Source organism: Mus musculus, chromosome 13, assembly GCF_000001635.26.
Source record: "Mus musculus strain C57BL/6J chromosome 13, GRCm38.p6 C57BL/6J".
Lineage (NCBI taxonomy): Eukaryota > Metazoa > Chordata > Mammalia > Rodentia > Muridae > Mus > Mus musculus.
This window is the reverse complement of record NC_000079.6, coordinates 3,535,346-3,554,701: the sequence shown is the minus strand read 5'-3', so window position 1 is coordinate 3,554,701 and position 19,356 is coordinate 3,535,346. Positions and strand designations below refer to the sequence as shown.

Below are 19,356 nucleotides of genomic sequence, written 5' to 3'. Positions count from 1 at the left end.
TTTATATCCTTTCCCATCCTCTTCTAAACGGAACAGACATTAAAGTTAACTGGTACATAATTGGTAAGTATTTGTGACTAGATAAATGGATGTCTGTGATTCCTTTTCACCAGAAAAATCTCATCATTGTGTTAAATAAAATGAGAATTACTTACTAGATGCCAGGGCTTCTGCTTCAGTGGAAGGAACCTTGTAGATTTTCCCTCCCTTGTAGACAAAGCTTCCCTCAATCACTTTGAAGTCCATGTAACGAGTGACCTCTGTGAAAAGCAGCATCTTCACCAACTGACCTTGAAAAGCCACATAATGCAAACTGTCACTCAAACCTTACTACCTTTAAAAAGAAGCAAAGCTTGCCATTAAAGACTCCCAACTTTGTCCTAACACTGTATAGCAGGTCTTACCAGAAACTTGCAATGCCTCATTTTAGGTGGTGCCGCTAAAATACATACCTTACATACACGCTGAAGGTCAGTGCTACAACTTGTAGGCTAATGAATCTCATCGACTTGGCTGTGCAAAGACCATGAAATGTGAACTGGCAGTGAGAAGAGGTCTGCTTTACTACAAGTGAATTCAGGCAACTTTGCCCCTCTGTTCTACATCAGACACAGACAATTCCAAATATTTCAATTTTTTTTTTTTTAAAGTTTTTCGAGACAGGGTTTCTCTGTATAGCCCTGGCTGTCCTGGAACTCACTTTGTAGACCAGGCTGGCTTCGAACTCAGAAATCTGCCTGCCTCTGCCTCCCGAGTGCTGGGATTAAAGGCGTGCGCCACCACGCCGGCTCAAATATTTCAAAATCAACCTATATTTATTAGAAAATATTGACATCAGACAGATGAAGAACTACATTTAGGAGTATCACCTATCTGTTAGCTCCTATGCCAATCATCAAAAGCTTTTGAGACCAAAACCATTTTAATGCTTATCTGAAAGGATAATTACAACATCTTTTTTTAAGTTAGGGCTGGAGACATAACTCAATGGAAGAGTCTATCATTTATGAGACACTATATTCAAACTCCAAAACTTAAAAAAAAAAAAAATTTTAAGAAATAAAGAGTTTGAAGCTGGGCATGGTGGTGCAAGCCTTTAATCCCAGCACTCGGGAGGCAGAGGCAGGTAGATTTCTGAGTTCGAAGCCAGCCTGGTCTACAAAGTGCGTTCCAGGACAGCCAGGGCTACACAGAGAAATCCTGTCTCAAAAAAATCAAAAAGAAAAAAAGAGAAGAGTTTGAAGATATACTCATGCAGCAGAGTTTAAGTACGTGAACACTTGTCTGGCTCCAATATTAGGACTCATGATTACAAATTGAATATAGCTCACCATGGCCTGCCAGGCAACCCAAGTCAGAAGGCTGAGGAAGAAGGCCCATGCTCCATGCTGCCTAGGCTAGCAAAAACCATCTCAAAACCACTGCGACCAAGCATATGAACTCAACAGAATAAAAAGTCAAGTCAAAATGGTTAACAATATATGGTATGAGTGCCAAATGACAAGCCTCTTTGAAAAGGTAAACTTCCAAGGAAGATAAAAGTAGGTGAACTTCACACCATAGATTCATGTAGTTATATGGTAAATAGGCAATTTTATATGGCAATAAAATGACACTATAAAAAAAAAATCACTAACCGCAAATACTGTTATTCTTAGAATCATGTGGTTAAAAAGAAAATAGTGAGTATACTAAGCACAGGAAACATTACAATCAAAAACTCAGTGGAAAAGACCAGTGAATGCTCTGTTCAGGAAAACATATGGAGTAGAGCTGTACAGCAGAGGCTGGCTGGAAGGCTGCTCTGATGTCCTGAGATAGGCAATAATCTGTACAGAGTTCACTGCAGGGCGAACACAACTTTATGAACATGCCGAGCACTACACTGGCCAATTCATCAGTAAACAGGAAAGCTGATAAATAACTAAAGCTCACCCCACTTTCTAATAGATTTATGTTAAAAATCCAAATTTCACTTTTCAATAACAAAGCAGCAGAAACAAAATGAATACTAGGTTAATAAAGGCACTGGGAAAGGCAAATCCACACGTGCAATAAGCAGCAAAGGCCTTCAGGAAAAGATCCACAATGCTTCCCATGTATGAATGTGTATACAGGGAGTACAACAGAGGGGGAGGGAGGACAAGTGTGTGAACTGAAGACAGATACCACTGTGTGCAAAGGCTGAAAACGACATGCTTCCTGGAGCCACACACACATGCACATAGATGTATCTTATACATCAAAGTATTAAGCATAATTAAGTCAAATGGTGGCTCAATCACTAGCACTGTAAAACCAAATCTGGATGAGATTCTGACTATGTAAATTATTCCCTTTCTACTTAATGTTACCTAGATTATACAAACTTGTTGATAATTTACCCCAGAAGTATTCTGTTATTATTTAAATTTAAAAGAAAAATAAACTCTTTATTAATACAAAGTATAAAGAACTCAAAAAAGGGAAAAAAGTAACATATACTTTATCTCATGGGAAATAAGTTTGTTAATAATAATAATAATAATAATAATAATAATTTTTCCTTGTTTTATTTATTTTTTCCCCAAACAGGACCTCCCACTGTGAGACTTGCTCGACCTAGAATTTACTTTTAGCACAGGCTAGCCTAACACTATTAGCAATCCTGCCTCAACTTCCTGAATGCTGGGATTACAGGTATACACCGCTATGCCTGGCGCACTATTCAATACCATCTTAGGAAAAAAACAAAGATACCACAGAACTTTTACAAGATATTTTACTCTCCTAAAATACTGAGAATGTTAATGCAAAAAGTTAATCTCAAAAGCTTACAAACTAGAAAACCTTTAAATGGCATGAAAGACTCAGTTTCATCTAGATTATCAGGTAAGCATTAAGAAGGAAATCTGTTACAAATATTTACAGTGTTACTGTATGTACTGGCTAGTTTTGTGTCAACTTGACACAGCTGGAGTTATCACAGAGAAAGGAGCTTCAGTTGAGGAGATGCCTCCATGAGATCCAACTGTAAGGCATTTTCTCAATTAGTGATCAAGGGGAAAGGCCCCTTGTGGGTCGGACCATCTCTGGGCTGGTAGTCTTGGTTCTGTAAGAGAGCAGGCTGAGCAAGCCAGGTGAGGCAAGCCAGTAAGGAACATCCCTCCATGGCCTCTGCATCAGCTCCTGCTTCCTGACCTGCTTGAGTTCCAGTCCTGACTTCCTTTGGTGATGAACAGCAGCATGGAAGTGTAAGCCGAATAAACCCTTTCCTCCCCAACTTGCTTTTTGGTCATGATGTTTGTGCAGGAATAGAAACCCTAAGACACTGTATTTAGAATTTTGGTCTGTACGGCACCATACCAGACTTGCACCAAGTGTGAAATGTCTATAATTTCCTGCTAAGTTTCTATATATTACGAAATCTTCAATTTTGGTAGGCACTGTGTCACATCATGATTTTGTTTCTTTCCAGAGCTATTTATATTCCCCCTTCCCTCCATTCTTAAATGGAACATATTACTAAACTATTTTTGACATAAACACGCCCCCGGGCATCAGACCTAGGGTAATAGTCTCTACTTTCAAATCAGGTTCAGCACACTGTCATAAATTACATTAGTATCTTTACCATTGGCCATAAGGAACTTGGGAATTAAGTCAACATTCCAGTCTCTTCCTCTTCCCATTGATGCTGGCGGTTGTCCTGGTAATTTAAACCTTTTGTATAACTAAAAGCAGAACAAAAATACCAATACTGTAACAAAATGTAATTTACATCAAATGTTATCAATTATTTTTAGATCCAGAGGTTGTGGTATAACACAACTCCAAGAGTTAAAGCACAAGGCAGTTTAGTTTGAGTCAGATAAAACGTTTATTTAGTCATAGAAGTCTTTTAGGTCTCAACATATTATGTAATTAAACACAGTATTTAATTTATGAACTAATGCTAAGATTAATAGCACCGCAGAAGTCTGTTTCCCACTTACTATAGACTCATTTAAACCAATTCCCTCTAATTTTGCTTCTCCAGCTACACAAGTTGAAAAATAAATGTTACACATTGTAAAACTAGAAAAGATAAGTTAGAACTAATTCCTGTTAACTTGTAGTTCTGAGGTTTTACTGAAACACAACTGCTGTATAAAACTGCAGTGTTGAGTGTGAACATAAGCACATACCAATGATTACATCACCAAAGAACACTATGCACACATTCACCTCCAATGAATGCCTCCCAGTATAATAGTGTATGAAGTTAGCAACAAGGTTTTTCAGATTCATAGTCTGAACTCCTCCAGATTAAAAAAACGATAAAAGGAAAGGTGGTGAGACTTGTAGCTTCGGAGAACAGAGAAGAAACACACATACGATGCTTAAACCTTTAGGGAATCCTGTTTTGTTTTGTTTTTTTAAAGATTTAATTACTTTATGTATATGAATACACTGTAGCTGACATTAGACACACCAGACCCCATTACAGATGGTTGTGAGGCACCATGTGGTTGCTGGGAATTGAACTTAGGACCTCTGGAAGAGCAGCCTGTGCCCTTAACCGCTGAGCCATCTCTCCAGTCCCCCCACAACCAACCCCCCCTCCGTAATCCTGGTTTTAAAAACAAGTTTACTGAAGAGTGAAATACCACTCTGATGGCTGGAAATATGAATACATTATAAATAGTGTAAATTTTCATAAATGTTTCATTATGATGTAGAAAACATCATCCTTAACAGATGGAAACTGAAATGTTTAGGTCAAGTGCCACAATGTCTTTATTACTTCCAACGTTTCAAAATCACAATAAAGTAATGTCTCGTGGCACAGACCCATAATCCAGCACACCGGAAGCAGGGAGATCTTGAGTTCAAGGCCAGCTAGGGCTACATAACAAAACCTTGTAAATTAATAAAATACAGTAATAAGTAACTAACAACAACAAACCCCACAAATCAAATCAACTGCACCAAAATGTTAACTGCTAGATTCAGACGGAAGGTTTTGCTACACTGGTAATAAAATACTTTCAACTCTTCTATATTCCTAAAGGGAAGAAAAAACTATTTGATACATGTATTAAATTAATCAGGCAATGATTTTTCCAGGAAAAGTGTACATTATTCTCACAAAAAAAGTGTCACTCCCTATATATATAAATGTTTACAAGCTCCAGATAAATTTAGAAACTCACTTAGACTCATATGTTGTATCCAAAAGGGGGAGGAGAAAAAAGGGAAAAGAAAAAAGACACCGGAGCAAACAGGATTAAGCTTGGAGTCCCAGCTCTGACTTAACAGCGATGAAGAATACAGGACAATAGGAGACTAAGGCAATAATCAGTCCAGGTATCAGCAATGGCATCTTCTGGCACACTGGGCACAACCCACCCCTGCTTCCTTGTCCTCACTTAACATTTTACAATCCCCAAACTAGAAGCTCCTAAAAAAAAAAATCAGAAAGCCGCCAACTTATTAAACAGAATAAGCCAAAACTGCCAGGGGAGGTGTTCCACACCTTTAATCCCAGCCCTGACAGAAGTGGAGGCAGGTGGGGAGCTCTGTGAGCTTGAAGCCAGCATGGTCTGTATAGAGTACAGGACAGCCAGGACTAGGTAGAAAGACATTCTGTCTCAAGCCCTCCTCCTACCCTACAAAAAAATATAGTAATAGGAAGCCAAAACCAAGAGCGAGTCCAAAAGTGGACAGTCCCAAATGAGCCAACATGTAAGCGTGTGCGTCAGAGACTTACATCTTCCAGCGGTGTTATAGACGCACTTTCTCCTCCATAGTATGGGTTCTGATCCATATGAAGAACCTTCTTCCCATTCACTGACATTATCCCCGACAGGATACATTCCTAAAGGTAAACATGCATTGTTACAAGAAGAAAAGACACACGAAACATGCTTAAATGTCTTCTTTATAAAAAAGGTAATCTCACTAAGCATTTCTTAGTAATCACAATACTCATTCACCATGACAAAAGGCCTCTCCTGCACTCCAGGGAGCTCCAAGGCGAAAATGAGATTTCCAACACCAGGATTGTTTATTTACTGGGCAGGCAGAGCAAAGGCAGAGGCATCCTGCATCCTGTTTCTCTTTTCTAAGCATTCACTAAGGCCTTTATGAGGCATTGAAATTTATCTTAACAGCATACTAGTAATACCCACCTTTTTTACACTGCATTGACAAAATCCAGCTCAAATCTTTAGTGTTGAACAAAAAACCTGTTACATGATTTACCATCTTTATTTGAAAGAATTGACAAACAGACTATTTGCCTTTGGTAAATTCTTTCAGAAATGAACCTCTTAAAAATGAACAGGTTAGGGCTGGTGAGATGGTTCAGTGGGTAAGAGCACTGACTTCTCTTCCAAAGGTACTGAGTTCAAATCCCAGCAACCACATGGTGGTTCACAACCACCCATAATGAGATCTGATACCCTCTTCTGGTGCATTTGAAGACAGCGACAGTGAACTTATTCTAATAAATAAATCTTTGGAAAAAAAAAAGAACAGTTTAGGTGCGGGAAATGAGGAAACCCACAGTGAGTCCTGAGTGGGTGTGTATTGTTGACGAACATGACCCTGCTAATGGGACTTCCCTCTCAGATAGACTCAGGGAAATAGCAACGCCTTGCCTTCCCTCCTTGTCTAAGTGTGTAATGCTGACTGTGCAGATAATGTCCACCATACCTTCCAGCACCACCAGCTACTGTTCCCCACAAAGGCTGCTCCTACAGAGCTTCCCTAACCCTGTCTCCTTGGTCTGGCAATAACCGTAAATGCTGCTTCCTTGTTTATCCGAATAACAACCAGGTCCCCTTGTTCAGATGTATGCAATGGCCATCTCTATTTAACTCTATATAAAACACACACTGAGCTCCAGGTTGCTGAAGCCTCTCTAGCAGAAAGCCCCGGCCACCCTATCTGTGTGACTGTCTTTTCTTCATTCCTTCACCAACTACCTCACTCAGATCTAGCCCTGGAACCCAGCAAGGATGCAGCAGTTGAGTGCTGGAGAGATGGTAGAGGTTAAAAACACTAGCTGCTCTTCCAGAAAACCTGGGTTGTTTGCCAACACCCACAAGGCAGCTCCCAACAGGCTGTAACTTTAGCTCCAAGAGCTACGATTACCTTTTTCTAGCCTCCACGGGCACCAGGCCAGTACAGGGTGTACAACATACACTGAGGGAAAAGATGATGAACATAAAACAATAATGATAATAAAACCCCATCATTTGTTACTAATAAAATACAATTCATGAATGCAAAACAATGTTGGAAAGCTCATCTACCATCTAGGACCCAATACCTACAGGGACTTTTAAAGGGTTATTAGTCCGCCTGACTGCTGCAGCGTATTTGATCACACTGTAAACCCCGAGATTGTATTATTTATTGAAAAAGGGGTTTTTCTGTTGTGGTCTGGATCAGCCTCAGAATAAACCTTTTAATTCCTCTGGCTGGGATATAGACACGCTCTTAGTATACACCTTTAACCTCAAACAAAGAAGGTAAATGTTAGTTTGTAGAAAGAAGTTCGAAATGTTTGAAAGTGAGGTCTAACTGAGTAGCAGATAGAGTGATAAATCAGAGAAAAATCTGACCGAATAGAATACAATAATTCTCACGAGAGAGAGGAAAGGAAACCTACTTAAGAGAACAGTGCAGAAAAAGAGAGAAAAAGGAAAGAGGCAGTTTTACCAGGACAGGTGTTCAGAGACAGATTACAGAGAGTGAGAACAAGCTAGACACAGGTGAAGACAGAGCAAGCAAGAGAATGAGAAGTACTCAAAAGATTACAACAGATTGCTAGACTTAGTTTAAGGCCAAGAAGAGCAATAGTTGAGAAAAAGCCGGCTTGAATCAATCAGATGGAGAGAACTCTGAAGGGGGTTCCTGTTTTGAACCAGTCAGGGAGAGTTTAGAAAGAACAAGAAGAGGTGAGCTTACTCACTAGTTAAATCTCAGAGGCTGAAAACATTCTAGGCCTAGAATAGATTGCATGGAGGCTAGAAGCTTCCAGGACTAGGCCTAGGTTAGCAGACTGGAGCAGTAAGGCTTCAAGACGACAATGACTACAGTAGAGTATAAGTTACATTTACACCCGATTCTTCTATTTTTATGTTAAGACTGAGTCCTCCTACTACCAGGCTGGCACATATACCTGAGGTGCTGGCATGTTCCAACACACCATACTACAAGACGAGACTTTTCATATTAAGTGAAACATACCAGCATCCAGAAGATCTGTATTATTTAGAGTAAACTAGGACTTCCTAAGTGTAACTAGGGGTAGACCTAAGCTAAAAGCAGCAGTCTTGTCGTTTGGAATGATGGTGCAGGCATTTAGGATGGAAGGAGGAATAGCCTTCCAGCACAGATATTCATTCTTTCTCTGGGTCAGTATGTGGGCTGCTCTGCCTCATTACAGCCTCCCAGCCATTATGGCTGAAACCTCTGGAAGTAAGAGCTAAATAAATTACCCCTTGTGCTGTCTGTCACCTGCTTTGAAGTCTAACACAAGTGTGTTTAGAAGATAGGCTGACGAGACAACTTGGCTCACAATCCTTCCAAGAACAAGAACCTGTGATAGAGCCCCAGGCCCACATGAAAAAGTCAAGCAGGGTGGCAGGTTTGTGATCCCGGTGCTGGTGCGTCAGGTCAGGCAGACCCCTGGGCCTCCATGGCTACCCAGACTACTCTACTCAGTGAACTTGAGGCCAGTGAGAGACCTACCTCAAAACTGGTGGACAGCGCTTAAGGGCTGACAGTGTATTTGTCCTAGGTCTTCCTCTCACATACCCCAAAATAAGATCTTTCTTGTTGTTATTGTTGTTGTTGCTCTGCCTTCTGACACAGTGTCAAAACAGGCTGCACTGGATCAGAGATCCGCCTCCATCTGCTTCGTAAGTGCTAGAGTCAAAGGTATATACAACTTGTTTGAAGTCTTACAAGGAATCATTTATTTGTTCTTGTTACAGAACAGGGCCTCTTGGGTACATGGCCAATCTAGCAGGCACACTTGCTTTGCAAATAATTTTACAGGGGTATCACAATGCTTGTTTGTATGTAAACTGTGGCTATTTTCCCAGTGACACAACAGTTGTGACAGAGCCCACATGGCCTTCAAAACCTAAAATAGTATGTCTTATCTGAAATCCTGTCTAAGCCTGCAAACAGAGGATCTCACAGTGTGGCTCCTGTTTTGCCATAATCTGCCGTCTTGTTAAGAAACGTACTCGAGTTGAACCCACAGCTCCCAAAGGTTTAATAAAACGAAACAGATCCATCTCTTGGGCTGCTTGGGAAGAGAAGGGAAGGGGATGAAAACCTGCATTTCTAACAAGTTCCTAGGGGATAGTTGAAGAAGCTGGTCCAGGACTGATGTCCAAAGAGCGTCTACCAGAGTAGCATTTCTCAAGTGACAGTCACCTGGGGCTCATGTGAGTAGCCATTCTCCTCCTGGTGGGCACTGACTGCCAGTGCTTTATTAGTTAAAAATACTGTTCTGTGGCCACTTCGAGCACACCATTTGTTATGTCGGCATCATAGAAAGTGACTGTGCTCACTGGCTTTCCACTATAACTGCAAACTCACAGCTGTGACAGTATATAAGTCCCTATTTCAGGCCCATTAGTCACTCTGACTAGGGTGTGGTTTCCTCACCGATCCTGATTAAATGAGGCTGAGAACACTTTATGACTGAGTAATGATTGGCAGAACCAGCTAGGATTTAATCACACTTTTAGCCTTTCCCCCCCTTATTTGAATTTTTAAACATGTCGTCTATAATTACACATACTATTATGTGTGTCTGTGTACATGTGCCCAGAAGACCCCTGTAGCTGAAGAGGCAGGTCACTGTAAGCCACCTGGAGACTAGAAAGCCTTCTGGGTGAGCTACTGGTTCCACTGACTTATTTTTTAAACACATTTTTAAATTTATTTTTGTTTTACTTTTTTAACTTTATGTGCAGGAGTGTTTGGCCAGCATGTACGTATGTGCATTCCTGGACCTGGGGTTATAACAGATGGTTGTGAGCCACAATGTGGGTGCTGGGAATAAAAGCCAGGTCCTCAGCAGGAGTAACAAGCGTTCAGAACTGCTGACCCACCTCTCAAGCTCTTACCCATTTTCTTAAATAGAATTCTGTCTTTTCTGTATCACCTTATAAAAAGGTCTTTATATATTTTAGGAATGTAAAGTCCTTTATATGTACTGCAAAACATTTTCCATCCTGTGTCTACCTATTCACTCTCTTAATGTCATATTGATAAACAGAATTGAAAGTATTTTACAAATACAATAATCAGCCCTAATATCACTTAAGAACAATTCCTTTGTCTCTCTGTTTCTCTTTTCCTTTTTTTCAAGGCAGGATCTCACAGTGTAGCCCTGGCTGTCTTAGATCTTATCATGTAGACCAGGCTGGCCTCAGAGGTCTGCCTCCCTCTACCTCCCAGCACTGGGAGTACATGTGTAGGCCACTTCACCCAGCTCCCTCGCTTCTTTTAGTGCCATATTAAAATATATTGCTCAACGCATATATGAAAGTGGAATAACAGGCTCTTGCATTTAAAGAGTATGACCAAAAATCACATTCTCATATAATAAAAGCAAGACTTCAGGGCTCAATTTCTAAAACAAAAATCACAGCAAACTTTGCTGAATAGCATCTACACCTAACTCTTCACACTCCTACAAATATGCATGACCATAGCCCTAAAACATGTAGGTTAAAAACCAAAATAAGGGGCCTATTAATTTAAAAACTTGTCAAACAGCTGACAGTAACTGCCTTCAAAGGAATCATTTAGAACAAATACCTCCTTGGTTTGTTATTTTTTTTTAATGTGGGATCTGGAAGTCCTCATCTCTCCACAAGCAGCATACTGGTAGGATTTTCCTAGTCCTGCACTTTTTGTATTGACACTTGGGTATGTGTACACATGAATGCCATGGGGCAAATGTGCAAGTCAGAGAAAAACTTGAAAGTAGAGAACTGGTCTCATAACCCATGGATCCCAGTGATCAAATTCAAGTCCTGAGGCTCGGCACCAAGCACCTTTTCCCATTAAGCCATCTATTCTACTAGCTCCTACATCCTTTTTATAAATCCCATCTTACAGTGTTCTCTTTGACTAGAAAAGCATTCCTCCTGCTCGAAAAGCTTACCAATACTTGTTTTATTAGTTTGTTTTGAGATGAGATCTCTCTATGTAGACTTGGCTATCTTGGAACTCAATACGTAGACCAGGCTGGCCTTGAATTCAGAGTTCCTTAGTGCTGGGACTGAGGAGTATACCATCACAACAGGCTTACCAAAACTTTTTAAGCCAGTTAACCTCCTTTTATGAAGTTTCTGAGGATTCTATGTGAACTTCTCATGCTCCCCTTTTCTTTTTTTTAAGTCAGACAGAGTCTCACTATGCAGCCTATGCTGGCTACAAACACCAACCTCCTGCCTCTGGCTCCTCACTACTGAGAGTATATGCATATACCCCTCGGTGTCTACATTTACTCTTATTCTTCCACAGAGTAACTTGAGTGTCTGGATTCATTTGCAGCATTCTAAATTAAACATCTTTAAGAAAGGAATACTCAACTTTTTTTCTTTTTTTTTTTTTTTAAAAGAATTTGAAAGCCTTGGTCCTGTGACCACTACTGCAAGGAATACAAAGTCCTTTGTCTACATCTCTCCAACCTATCGCAGAGGTTTTCAAGGCACTCCTATTACTTACCGCATCTGTGCAATACAGGAAGCTTTTAAGTTTACCTTTTCATTTACCATAACAGACTGCAACAGTCACAGATAGTTTAAATAACTGAAATAGGACAAATAATTACTTCAAGTTGAGTCTTCAATCAGGAGAGTCTCCTGAAGGAGGAGGAGAGATAATAGCAGCTCATCCTGTGAGTGGATGAATGTTTGAAAACATTAACCCACATTAACCCAGAGTAGCCTTTCAAATCAGAAGCCACTTGAAATGAGACAAAAATTAACACAGCTGAATCAAATACCCAACTTTACCTATATGTATGCATGCTTAAAAAGCATATGTGAACCTCAAGTCCTTGAAACACATCTAAGGCGAACACAAGCTGCTTCCCTGATCTAAAATGCCTGAAACAGGTGTTTTAAATGTCTGGTTTTTTTTTTTTTTCCATTTTAGAAAAATTTGATACATATGGGGTTTTTGTTGTTGTTTTTAATTTTTTAGACAAGGTCACACTGTGTAGCCTTAGTTGGCCTAGAACTCTGTAGGTAGACAGACCAAGCTGGTCTCAAATTCTGTCTGATTCAACCTCCTGAGCCACCCACATGCTCGGATTAAATTAAGTGTCACCAAACCATAGCAAAGTTTCTTGGGAATAGGATCCAAGCCTAAACATAAATTTTCCTTAGGCTAGCCTGAAATTCCCTTAATACAGCATTTAGTGAGCCTGCACCTTGTCAACCACCCAGCAACACAATGTCCAGGATGGGATTCCCATGTGTGGTACTATACTGGAGCTTCGAAAAGATTCATTTGGAGCACTCTAAATTAAACATCTTTAGACTAGGAACATTCAACTTTAAAAAGAAAAAAAAAAAAAAGAATTTGAATTCCTTGGTCCTATGACCACTACCACAAGGAATACAAAGTCCTGTGTTTATACCTCTCGAAGCTATGGCAAAGGTTTTCAAGACCAAATCTAAGTCTGAGCAAATTTAAATTACAGTTTAGGATTCTCAAATCAAGCACAAAAATCTAGTATTTGATAAGTATGTTTTAATAAAGAGAAATGATAGGGAGCATATTCTGGGATGTAAAATAATCTTTAAACATATTATGCTGAGAATGAGTTGTTTATATGTCAAAGTACATGTTTCTGCTCAAATGTGTAGGCTTACTGTGTAGAAAAAAAAAAAAAAAAAAAAAGAACAAAGCCTTGGGAAACACAAATGGCTGTAGAGCCAGCTCTTTTCAAATAAGTAATTCTAGCACAACTCAGCGATTTATTACCAAGCCCATATGAGTTGTGTGCCAATTATGTGGTAAAAGTCTGCTTACACATGCTCAAAGCATAGAAATGCAGAAGTTGCCAGCCAACCAACAAAGAAGGGATAGGAAGCAAAAATGAGACTGAATAATTCAGAAGGCAAAGCAGCCTGAGCCTAGTTAAAGGGGCTGAAGGCCCCACAAAGCTCACTGGGACTTAATGCATTCAAATGTCACAGCACAAAAATTAGTCATCACAAAACACTACTTACCAAGACAGTCACTCTCCTTACTCTGGTGTCAGTAGAAAGGCTTGTCTACAAACTATAGGTTTGGAGGGGGGCGGAGCACTACTACTTTTTTTTTTTCTTTGTCCAGACAGGGTTCCTCTGTGTAGCCCTGGCTGTCCTTAAGTTCTGTCAACCAGACTGGCATCCAACTCAGAGGTCCATCTGTGTCTGTGCCCACCCCTCTTCCCCAAGTGCTGGGATTAAATGTGTGTACCATGACCTCATAGCCTTTAAAGTGATAATTCTCAATGTTAGATAATTACACAGAATCTGCCATTTCTCATAGAAAACTAAAGGTCTTCTTTACTAAAGTAACTTTCAATGCGTGAGGATTAATGTGAAGTTAACTGATAGAAAAGAATGCCAACACCAAGCAACACTAAAGTAACAAGTTTCCTTCACTCAAAGTCCTTGACATAACAATAATATACATTTGGTATACACCCTTTTACTAGGTTCTGAAATCTCCAGCACTAAATGTCTACAAGCCAAACATTAATGCCATGTACATTCTGATATTCAAAGTTACATCTAATTTGTGGCTTTTAACTTTGACTGGGAGTCTCTTCAAGATTTAACCTAACTCAAGATTTCACCCAAGTTCTACTAATGTCATTTCTTATTGTCAACATCATTCTGCTATTACTGTGTCTATTAATGATGGTCCTATGATGATCACAAGCTACACTGATACAATTCTAAAACATTTCCCAGTATAGATCTAGGAAGGCCCAGTGAGAAACAAGGTTAGCATAGCTGTAAGACAGCAGAAACTGTTCTAAATTCTAGTTACTTATGTATCCACTACCCATTAAGAAATTCACAATTCAAGTGAAAATTTAAATAAAGGGTGTTACTTTGTTAAACAGACTGTGCTATCTTTGATACAAAATGATGCTTCTAAACTAGGCCTGTGGAAGCCTGCAGGAAGCCTCTGGGCTCACTTAGCTACACTCAACCCACCCTATTAATGGGCAAATGTGAAGTATTAGCAATGACAATATAAAAGAGAAATAATTGGCTCTCACAATATGCTGGCAGCCACAGGGCCCACTAACAGGCCACCATCACAAACTACTTACTATGCCCGGAACCCCCAATTAGGCACTAAAAAAGGTCAACCTGCAGAGAGCCCTGGGTAGTGATTAATTTAGCCATTCAAGTCTCCCCAACTGACGGGGTTGAGGGTGGGGGGTGGGTGTTCCAATGGCTGGGTGTGACAGTATGTGCCTTTTAATCCAAGCACTGACCAACTACTGGGAAGGCTAGAAGGTAGAAATATCTTTTAAATTCAGGGTCAGCCTGATCTATATAGGGAGTTCCAGTATAGCTAGGCTACAGAGAAAGATCTTGCCTCAAAAAAATAAAAGAAATTCAGTCATTCATTCAAAGTTAAGTAGATGGCCTTGTAGGTGAGCAATGATGTCTATCTCCAGTCTACTCTCTGGGCAGTCACATGTTACTGAGCCTTGAGCAGAACATCTTGGCCTTGCCTTTCATCCCAACACCCAGAAGGCAGGGATAGGCAGAGCTCTGCATTCCTGGACAACCAGAGCTACAAGGTGAGAACTTGTCAGAATTCAATAATCTCTTCTAGCAATCATTCATCACTTCAAAGAGAAAAATAAGCTTTTCCTAAAAGTATTAAAAGAAAAAAAGTAGAATAAAAAATCTTGAAGGTTTTCTCTAAAACAGTTATTTCCGAGTATTTTATCTTAAAGATATTAATTTGATTCTAAGAAATGCCAATGCAAGCTGGGCGGTGGTGGAGGCAGAGACAGGCGAATTTCTGAGTTCGAGGCCAGCCTGGTCTACAAAGTGAGTTCCAGGACAGCCAGGGCTACTTAGAGAAACCCTGTCTCGAGGAAAAAAAAAAAAAAGAAAGAAAGAAATGCCAATGCATTTCAACAAAGTCGAAAGCCGTGGGGCTCTTATTAAATGACTTGGACATTTGATGGATAGACATATGGGATCCATACATCAATGTTCCAGATGAAGTAATTTACCCATAATTTCACATTCAATACCCCCCCCACACACACACACCGCAATTGATATTCAAAATGGTCGGTTCTCTTCCCAACTCCTTTTTGCAAAAGATCAGCCCTTTTGTCACAGTGGGGGGCCGGGGGGAAAGCACAAAGTATAAAAACCTGTCTATATTTTTCCCATATTTAAGCAGATAGATACTGACGAAAACGTACTGGAGCATTAGGGACCGCCTTACATTTACATACCAGTACATTCACACTGCGCATTTATTTTCTAACCTCCCAGAAGTGTAACAAGTACAGAGAACTTAGCCTCCCCCTTCTCAAGAAACTGTGGCGGCACGCAATAAACCAAACAAAAGGGAAGCACGGGCCGGACGTGAAAAGTATTTAACAGACAAGTTTTGAGAAAATTCATTTCCCATTTCAAGCGAGTGGATGAGAGGGCAGTGAAGCAATTAGAAAAAGGGTGTTTGTTTTTTTCCTAAAGAAACTCGTTTCATGATTTTCTCTAGAAACTTAAGTTGGCCAAACTCTAGGACAAATTATCGATCAGCGATCATCCTTCTGTTTGGCTTTCTGCGCCCTGAGACTAGCTGAGTAAGCTGCTGCTGCTGCTGCTGCTGCTGCTACTCGCCACTTACATAGGAAGTGCAGGCGCCAGCAGCGACTCCCTCCCGCTCGGTCCAGGGCTTGCCTGCTTCCAAGCGGGAGAGGTCATTCACCCAAAGGGGAAGTGCAAGGAGCACAAGCTGTTTTCCCGGTCCTCTTCCTTCCTGCAGGAGGACGAGGCTGTCTCTCTCCGGCTGCTGGGCGGTTCTGCCCTCAACTTCCCAATGGGCAGGCTTCCCACGGACACGTCCCGGCTTCCACATCCTGGTTTTCCCTAACACACTACCGACGCCTTCAAATCACTGCATCCCAACAAGCCACGACCTCCCTATCCCAGACTCAACGCGGGCGAGTGGGGACGGCCCCCAAGGGGGCGCAGACACCGGCAGTTCGGGCGCGGGCGAGGCTCGTGCACACCGATGGGACCCGCCCTCGCCCCCGGGCCCGGCGGAGGCCGGCCGGCCGCGTCTCCCCGCAGCCCGCCGCAGCTCACCGTCAGGCCGGTGCCCAGCACGATCACGTCGTATTCCTCATTCATGGCGGGGAAAGGAGCGCACGCGGGGGCTCGGAGGCCGCCGTAGAGAAGGGAGCGAGAAGTCCGGCCGCTCTGGGCCCCGGGGGTCGGGGGGAAAGGGAAAAAGCGAGGAGAGGAAAAACGGAGCTGAGGAGGAGGAGAGGCCGGCCGCCACCTCAACGGGAAGAGAAGAGCAGGGAGGGGAGGGAGGGGAGGCGGGGAGAGCGCGGGGTGAGGAGAGCGAGCTCCGGCGCCGGGGCGGGGCGTGCGAGAGGCCGACGGCGCCGTCAGTCAAGGGGATCCTGCTCTCTCATTGGTGAATTTCCTTAACCCCACCTCTCCCCCCCTCGTTCCCCTCTCGCGAGAGAAGGGCGGACTGCTGCCATCTTGGCTTCCGGTTTTGCGCTTTTTTTTTTTTTTTTTTTTTAAATTTCACCCGTCTTGTGCTCCTGTGGTATGGGCGGCGACATGCGAAGCTGAGGGTCTAGTTGAATAGGAGGAACAAGGCGGAAACTGCAGCTGGGCTACCACGTGCCTGACTCTCGCGCCAAGGTGTGAGATGGAGCACGGTTGTTTAGGCTTCGGGCCACGGAGCCCAAGCTCCGCCCTTGGGACTTTGAGAGGTGTACGTGCATCGCCCTGGCCGAGCGGGGCCAAGTCGTGAGGACGCCAGCCTCTCCGAAGGTTGGCAGCCTCGTTGCCTCTGCAGCTTGGCTCCTGGCCCTGCCCCTGCCCCTGCCCGCGCGGGGCTGGGAAGACCTCAGGATTCTGTGTGCCCTGCTTTAAACTTGTATGGTTCTGTTCGAACAAATAAATGTGTTCTAAACTGGTATCCATGCTTTAGGTAAAATGTGGTCCAGAATGGCTTTCCTATATAATGCTCCGCATTCTAGCTTGTGATGCAAAGCAGGTTATAAATTTAAGAGTTGATAACCCTGGTACCCAAGCAACTGGGCTTCAACTAGTCTCTCAGGCTGAAGGCTGCCAAAATGTGCTTATAAAGGCAAATGCTGAATTGCACTATATTTTGTATGTTTGCTGTGTTTCAGCCTCTACATGCAATTACCACACTAGAGGTGGGGCTTCTGAACCATCTTTGGTGTGCTGCCTGGTTCTGGATCCTGATCCTTGTTAAAACTTTGTTGAATCTAATTAATTTCAGAGTTGTTTTGTTTTGTTTGGACAACAGAATTGTCAGGGTGCAAAGTAGACCTTCCAGTAACCCTCAGGACCATTAAAGCAACATTTGCAGGCCCCTTGGACATCAAGCTCCACTGGCTTTGAACTAGCTGTGCTGTGCCTCGGCCCTTAGCACACACCTTTAATCTTGCTGGAATACAGGCACACCCTAAGTGCACACCTTTGATTCCAAAGGTAAAACTAGTTTATTAGAAGGAAGCACCCATGTTTAACAGTGATGTCTAATTGAGTGGCTTGACTGAATCAGAGAAAGGTTTGCCAGGTTATACCCAGCTCTCAAAAGAGAGAGGGAAGGGAAGCTATTTAAGAGGCAGTACAGAAGAGGAGGAGGAAGCAGTTTTACTGTGACAGTTATAAAGGGACAGGTTGCAGAGAGGACAAATTAGACACAAGTAAAGACAGAATGAGTCAAAGAAGAGGCGAAAAACCAAAACAGATTGCTATAGTTAAAGGTCAAGCAGAGCAATTCGGAAGAAGCAGAGAGGAGCCAGATTGAATCAGTCAGCTTGGAGAGGAGTTTGAACCAGAACAGCTGAGTTGAACCATCCAGCCAGAGTTCAGAAAGAACTAGAAAGGGTGAGTTTATTCAGCAGTAAGTCTCAGAGGCTGAAAACATTCTAGGGCTACATTAGATTGTATGGAGGCTGGAAGCTTCTGCGACTAGGCCTACATTGGCAGAAAGGAGCAGTAAGTCTCCCAGATGACAGTTACACAGGAGAATAAAAGTTGCATTAAGAAGCTGGGTGTGGTGGCGCACGCCTTTAATCCCAACACTTGGGAGGCAGAAGCAGGCAGATTTCTGAGTTTGAGGCCAGCCTGGTCTACAGAGTGAGTTCCAGGACAGCCAAGGCTACACAGAGAAACCCTGTCTTGAAAAAACAAACAAACAAAAAACAAGTTACATTAACATACTATATACATACCATATGTAATCTCAGCCAGCTTTTTTTGTCTTTCCTTTACCCCCAACTTTTACTAAATCGGATTAGTTAAGTGGTCCCATTTGCTAGCTGGGTTAAAATCATAACAATTTTAAGAGTCAAACTGGAAAGTACAGTTAAGAGGAATGAATCCATGTAAGAGCCTTGACAGATACTTTTTCTTGATTTTTTTTTTAATTTGGGAAGCAATAATTATTTTTACAAAAGTTCTTTCCAATTCAAGAAGCCCAGGTCTTTCCTTCCTTGGACACCAGCTAAAGTTCATTTGCTAAAATCATAAACCCAAACTATGTATAATTTGTTGAGGACATAGGTTAAACAAATGCCTTGGAAAAGCAGTGGCCACAATGGAAAAGAGGATTTTTATAAAGGCATACTTGGAATAAAAAAAAAAGAAATAAAGTCATCAACCTTGACAAATGGAAGGGCTGTTACCTAGAACAATTACTACCTAGCATGCACAAGGCCCTGGCCTGGTTGGCTGGAATACCCATTTCATCCCCAGCACTACAACAAATAATTGTTTTCAGATTCCCTGTGTAAATACGTCTTGTTTTTAATTAGGATGAAGAAGCTGTGAGCTGATAAGGTGGCTCTGTGGTCAAAATGCTTGTGACAATAGCCTGACAACCTAGCTCCACAGAACCCACAAGGTGGAAAGAAGAGAGTCAACCTCACAGTTGTCGTCTGGCCTCCGTGCACAGCCACGCATGCAAGGTCAAAAACATGCTTACAATAGTAATGAACACAATGGAAAAGGAAATCAATCAATGCTTCCTTGAAATTTTCTTTGGAGAAACAATGAAAAGTCTGAGCAACAAACCCAGTACTTTACA

The 19,356-nt window shown here is 41.8% G+C and overlaps 1 protein-coding gene across 1 annotated transcript in view; it reads right to left on the bottom strand.

Moving 5' to 3' along the window:
- The window catches only part of Gdi2 (guanosine diphosphate (GDP) dissociation inhibitor 2), a 28,187-nt gene extending 11,560 nt beyond the window's left edge, over positions 1-16,627 (bottom strand). Inside the window, exons 1-4 of the mRNA NM_008112.4 lie at positions 16,359-16,627; positions 5,732-5,839; positions 3,614-3,713; positions 156-290 (exon numbers count right to left, since the gene is read on the bottom strand). Coding sequence (NP_032138.3) covers positions 156-290; positions 3,614-3,713; positions 5,732-5,839; positions 16,359-16,403 — 388 coding nt within the window. The 5' untranslated portion in view covers positions 16,404-16,627. The remainder of the gene's footprint in view (positions 1-155; positions 291-3,613; positions 3,714-5,731; positions 5,840-16,358) is intronic.
- Between the last annotated feature and the right edge of the window lie 2,729 nt (positions 16,628-19,356).